General features: G+C 55.6%; 2 protein-coding genes across 2 annotated transcripts; one reads left to right on the forward strand and one right to left on the reverse strand.

Moving 5' to 3' along the window:
• Positions 1–1,230: 1,230 nt before the first annotated feature.
• On the forward strand, positions 1,231–2,271 carry CGCS363_v013201 (Dihydroorotate dehydrogenase; the record flags this gene model as incomplete). The annotated part of the gene is made up of 1 exon (XM_036645050.1): positions 1,231–2,271. The coding sequence occupies one exon, from the start codon at positions 1,231–1,233 to the stop codon at positions 2,269–2,271; it is 1,041 nt and encodes a 346-aa protein (XP_036489461.1).
• A 162-nt stretch (positions 2,272–2,433) lies between these two features.
• fucP-0 (L-fucose-proton symporter) lies at positions 2,434–5,459 on the reverse strand (the record flags this gene model as incomplete). The annotated part of the gene is made up of 2 exons (XM_036645051.1): positions 2,434–5,079; positions 5,154–5,459. The coding sequence occupies 2 exons, from the start codon at positions 5,457–5,459 to the stop codon at positions 2,434–2,436; spliced, it is 2,952 nt and encodes a 983-aa protein (XP_036489462.1).
• Between the last annotated feature and the right edge of the window lie 968 nt (positions 5,460–6,427).

The raw sequence follows: 6,427 nt of genomic DNA on the forward strand, positions 1-6,427 counted from the left end.
CCACCCGATGACTTCAAATCTGTGACTTGGAGAGTCTCCATCCTAGAGTATCTGGCGATAGCATAAATGGGGAGAGGGTGCATTCATGGAGCTTTTCTCTAGCTAGCCCCAGATACACGGAATATTCGACGAGGCGCGTGCTCTGACCATTTGACCCTTTCCAAGTAACTAAACAAGCATGCTCCTTGAGCATGAATTGTAAATTCCTGTCATTCTAGTCGTCTTTTTTATCTTCCAGATAGTATTATGCAAGTATTCGTACTAATACTAAGCGGTGTTTGCCGATTCATACACTCAGGAAACCTTGACAGTTCACTCTCCGTTTTCACAACCAGACCCAAGCCTTGGCGACATATGTGTTGCTGTATGGAAAGGCACAATCATAATCGACATGAGCCAGTGGTTCCGCTCTGATAGATGCGAGACGCAGCTCATTCTCCTGGATGCGCTTTCCAGACAGTATAAGTACTAACGGTTAAGTTTGAACTGATATTCCAAGACCACCCCCAATGACACAGACGGGTCTTCGTTGATCTAAGCTTAGTTTACGTATCGCAGTGATTAGTACGTATGACACTTAGGTTTGTAACCAGGACATTGAATTTTTGACCGATACAACAGTTTTGCTTCGTCCTTTTCTACTGCTTAGGTAGTGAGTATTCTAGCCGTATAAGTTGACATTGCGGAGACATTTGAAACGTTCATAAGGCTCTCTCAGATAGACCATAGTATCCTATGAGATCGTCCTGAAACTATCACCGAGAGGTGTAAGCCTTTCAATTGGGAGAAGCATCATCTGCGTAGAGGAGCTGTTGAACAAACACGCCCACCCACGCCTTTTATACATGGCTTTGGACCACATCAGCCGACCGTACTCGCCCCCCAGCACACTAACCGCCGCACAGAACCTTCCTAAACTGGCGAAAAATATCATTGTCCCCCAATCCACAGAAGCCACAAGTCTGACCGTTAAACATCGGCCGAAAGGCCCGTCCGGCCCCTCGGACCTCGCCGGGGCGGCTTATCTTATCAACCCCGCCTCCCCCCACCTCGGCGCGCGGGACTCGGGAGACCTGACGACAACCTCATGTCATTTCCCTCTCATCATTCATTGCGAACTCACTCACTTACACAGACATCCCGCCACACTCACTATCCCATGTCTCAGTGAGTCATTCCTTCAACACCGTTCAGGAAACTTCATCAGAGAACCACCCCAATCCCCCAAAGATGAACGCCCCTCCTCCCCCGGAGCTCAAAATCTCCCCGCCCCTCCTCAACTCCGCCAACCCCTGGTGCACAACGCTCTCCGACCTCAAAGCCCTCCACGCCTCGCCGCACACCGGCGCCCTCACCACGCGCACCTCCCTCCTCGCCGGCTTCGCCCACTCCGACGCCCGCCACCAGTACACCTTCTTCTCCCCGTCAACCTCCCGCCCCTCCCCCACCGTCCCCAACTCCTCCTCCCACCACACCTCCCCGAAAGACCTGCGCCCCGAAGACGTCGCCTCGCTCAATAACCTGGGCTACTCCCCGCTCCCCCTCGACACCTACCTCGACTTCATCGCCGACCTGCCCACGTCCCCGATCGAGGGCCACCACCACCGCAAGCTCGTCATCGTAAGCGTCACCGGCTCCCCGGACGAGATCGCAGAATGCTACGCCCGCGTCGCCGCCTTCGCGTCCACGACGCCGCACCCGCTCGCGATGGAGATAAACCTCTCGTGCCCCAACATCGCCGCCGCCGCGCCGCCCGCGTCCGACCGCGCCCAGCTGAAGGCCTACCTCGCCGCCCTCCCGCAGACACCCGCCATCCCCGTCGGGCTGAAGACGCCGCCGTACACGCACCCGGCGCACTACCAGGAGCTCATCGCCGCGCTGCGCGAGGACGCGACCGTCGTGACGAGGAACGCGATGCTCAAGGTGCCGAGCAAGATCAGCTTCATCACGGCGGTGAACACGCTCGGCTCGTGTCTGTTGTTGGAAGAAGAGGGAGATGAGCTGGCGCCGCGGCTTCCCGGCTCCGGGCTCGGCGGCATGGCCGGTGCGCCGCTGCACCCGCTGGCTTTGGGAAATGTCAAGACGATTGCGGAGCTGGTCTCACAGGAGCCTGAGTTGTTGCACATCAAAGTCATCGGGGTCGGCGGTGTGTCGGATGTGGATGGGTTCAAGCGGATGAAGAGCGTCGGGGCGTATGCCGTCGGGGTCGGCACGGCGCTGGGCAGAGAGGGCGTGCAGGTTTTTGAAAAGATTTCGTCAGGGTTGGCATAGTAGGTGGTCACAACGGAAGCTCACGGAAAATGATGGAAGCGGTCAAGATATGAAATGTCTAAATCATAACTTTTCATTCATCGAACGTCATTATCATTGGGTATATAACAATTAATATAAACAGGCTCAAGGGCCTGCACAGTAATCAAAAACATCGCTCATTCATACGGTCTGGGACCGTGTATCGTTGCTCGCCTCGGACGACTTGTTGGAGTTCTTTTCTTCAGAATGCTCAACGGCCGGGGGAGTAACGCTTTCCCCGTTGGTTCTGCCAAACGGGGATATTTTGCTAAAAATGCTGCCTCTCTTGCTCTTCGCCGCAATGGTGGACATTGTTCTTCGGCGCCGTCTTACTTCGCGGTTCATGTCGATCTCGTCTTCGTGAGCCTGACGCTCCTCGGCGGTAATGACCGAGTGCTCAGGATTCGTCATAGCCCTTGCGTCCTTGAGGGACTCGAGCCAGATTGGGTAAAAGGCCGTCAGCACGAAGAGGGCCACGATGAGGACAAATGCAAGCTGCACCGTGGCGCCGTTGTTGATGATGGCGTACATGACGTAGGGAAAGAAGGCGGCGCCGGAGCCACCCATGGTGATGAAAGCGGCTGCCCGCTTCGTCCGCCGGCCCTGGCCTCGAAGGCCGATGGCAAAGATCAGCGGCCAGACGGGTCCTTCGCCAAAGTAGAACAGAACAACCGGGATCAGCAGCATGTTGGGGTCCGCCGGCCTGAGTACAACCGTGAGAAGGGCAGCGAAAAGCGACAGGCCCACGCTGATTGATAGCCACGTTCTCGGCTTTGGCATGCGAGGGTTTCGAACGGACAAGTACGTGAGGTATGCGACGATGAATCGCGATACAGCAAAGGCGCTGTGGGCAACGAGGTGATAGTCCGTCACCCCCAGTGCAAGGCCAGGCGGTTTGTCGCTGTTCTCCCCGGGGTTTGTGTCTGCGTTCGTCGCCGCTGATCCGGCGTCTTCTTGGTTCGGAAGGATGGCAATGAGCAGGGCACGAAAAAATATGTTGTTGCATTCTTGCGAAGCGACGTAAGTCCACTGGGCAATGACGGCAAATATTAGACTCCATGTTCGGAGTTGTAGCCCGCCAATGCTGCGCTTATGGGGGTTGACTGGCAGCCGGTCGGCTGTCTCTTGTAGTTCGTTATCGTTTAATTCTGGTAAGGGCATGTAGTAGAAGAACAGCCCGAGGGCCACACACAAAAGCGTGATGGCAAGGTAGGTCCATTGGACGTTGAGTAGCGTTGTGGAGTTGTCGTTGGTACCGTCCTGATTGGTGATCTTGGTGAAGAAGACCCGCTGAGCCATCAGACCGCTTAAAACGGCACCGATGCCTTGAACGCCCTGGGCGAGCAGAAGTCGTGTCTCGCCGTACTCTGGCGGCCCACAGAGAATCAGGAAGGCGTTCGCACCTGTTTCCAGGACGGACAAACCAAAGCCAACGACAAAGTTGCTGAGCAAGAAACCACCCCAAGACTTGGTGACGGCAGATGGCCAGAAGATAATGGTTCCAACGCCATAAAAGCAAAGTCCAACGATGAATGTCACCTTGAAGCCCCCGACGCTCTCGGCCCCGTGCCGGTTGTTCTTCCGGTTTCTGCGGTGGTGCTCATCGCGCCTCAAAATCCACTCACCCACGACCAAGGGGCCGAAGAAGTAACCGCCGCCAAAGTATGCGGTTGTGAGACCAAGTGTCTGGGCCACAGACATTTGTGAGACGCTCGAAATGACGTTGTTGAGGGTGTTGAGCAGGCCGTACGAGATGCCCCACATTAGGAACAAGATGGTAACCACGAGGCAGTAGCGGAACGATTCTTGAGAATCACACTTGACCATGCTTTTCGGCCGCCTCATGTTGACGAAGCCAAAATAGATGGTGTTCTCTCTGCTGGTCGCCATAGAAGTTCTGGTCCTCATCCCACCTAGCCTGCCTGCGCTGGACGCCTCGAATTGTTCTAACGTCATTTCGGGGGTGGTGAGAAACTCGAGCGCGGTCAACCCATTGCCATCGGTGTCTGCAGTCGTAGGATTTAAAGACGCTCCGAAATCTCGGCTGGCACGAGCTGCCGCAGGTGGCTGCTGGACACTAACACTGCCGCGGTTCGGGTTCGTTGTCGGTGAAATCAGGCCGTCGCTGCCGTTGCGGTTTCTCGGGCTGTCCAGAATATCCTTTTCCGTCTGAGTGCTCGAGCGCGTTCCGTCGGGGTCAATGATCATGGCAGGGAGGATCTTGATGATGAGAGGCTTCAGAGTCGGGATGCAAGCACACGACATTCCAACGTTCACCTCCACAGCTGACCACATGAAAGACAGGGAAGAGTTCCAAGCGAAGTTCGGGGTGCCGCCAAAGCGGGAGTTCGGGTCGGTCGATACGCCGGTGGGGACAGAGGTGACGGCTTGCTGCAAGTAGTAGATGCGGACGACGTCCACGACGGTAACAAAGATACCGAGGGTAAAGGTAAGGACGAGGATAATCTTCTGCCTAGGAGGCAGTCTCATGCCGGTTAAGACTGGTATCGGGAGGGCCAAGATGGCCAGATCGGTGACGATATTTATCGGCGCTGAGCAAATGAATTCGGTGAGCAGTGGGATGCATTGGGAGGTGTCCTGCCCAACCTCCCACGCTGCTTGAACGGGCCGACATTGAAAAATGTTCATGAGGGTAAGCACGGTGCCAGCGAGATTGACGATGCCTAAAGTGACCCAAGAAGCGAATCTGAGTACTTTTTGGGTGTTTTTGGAGAGTCGCAAGTAAAAGATCAAGACGGCGGTTTTTGTTGCCATAAGGGCGGGATTCTGTGAGGTTGTAAGCAGGCGGAGGGCCACAGCGCAAGCAACAGGCACGCCAACGGCGCCGAGAGGTCACTCACATAGAGTATTGAAAAGACATATTCGCACGCTCGCAATGAATCCCAATGGCTCCTAGCAATGTCGGAATCGTAACGGCCAAGTCCTCTACGGGTACCGAAGCAAATGGTGAAAGACAATCCAAAGGCAATCAGCCAGGCCAGGAACATGGTCTTGTCGTCCCAGCTGACATTTCTGACGATGAAGCGCCTGCAGAAAAGGCGGGCGGCTACCATGACACTCGCTAATACGAATGTTGCCGTTGTCACGGCAAAGACAGCCGGGCCACGATCCGGGACGCCATCGTCAGTGGCAGTGACGACTGACATGCTCGGCGAGAAGAAGCGTCGAGGCAGGGGGAGTCGGCCAGGATCTACCACCACGGAGGTTTGGAGAAGGACGGTGGGTTGCTAACTGTACACCGATGACAACCATGCCATGGCTTTAGGGTCTGACACATGGACGCAGTAAGTGTGTTGACGTTCGGGGCGCAACTCGCTCGGCGGGCATCGAGGGTCCTCGGCGAAGGACGTTCGGAAGAGGCGCAGCTGTCGTGGGTTGGACGGGCACACGCGACAAGGTCGACAGTTTGGAGAAGCTTTGGCGACGGCTGTTTGGGGAGATGGGAAAAAAATGTCGGGGTCGCTTAGTCGTTCGTGGCGGCCGGGGAAACGGGTAAAGAAGCTGGCTGGCGGGAAAAGGCTGGGGCAGTAAAGTTGGAAGTTTTTTCCCCGTCCAAGTAGTCTGGTACAGTCATGTAATCCTTCTAGCTGCAAGCTTGCGCGAATATGTTCGTGGTCGGCAGTTCCAAGTGGTGTGGAGGTCCGACGAATCCGCGGCGCGCAATTGGCACTGGCACAGGCAGAGAGGGCGCAAGCGTCATACAAGCTGCTGGCAAGAACAAGCGGCAGGCAAGCGAAGTCAAGTCGGTCGGGTCGGTTGAGTACTTGGGCCGCAGGCGAGGGCGGACGGGAAAGCCAGCAGACTCGGGAGGAAGAAAGCAGAAAACTAGAAGAAAGAATTGGCGGAAAAGATGAGATGGACGGACGGTGAGGCAGCAAAGTACAAGACCGGTAGACCAAGGTAAGGTAAGGTAGGTAGAGGGAGAGAAACGGGCGAATGCGAAATGCTGGGCGTTAAACAACCCAACGCTAAGTAGGCGTACCTTGTTCGGTATCCAACCTGGTCACCTACATACAAAGAAGGTAGGTACTTTGTGGAAGGTACCTACCTGCCTCCGCAAGTGGGCAAAAGCAAAGCGAGAGGTCGGGTGGGTTTTTTTTTTCCCCTTGGGTAC

Source organism: Colletotrichum siamense, assembly GCF_013390195.1.
Source record: "Colletotrichum siamense strain Cg363 chromosome Unknown KSG_Cg363_contig09, whole genome shotgun sequence".
Lineage (NCBI taxonomy): Eukaryota > Fungi > Ascomycota > Sordariomycetes > Glomerellales > Glomerellaceae > Colletotrichum > Colletotrichum siamense.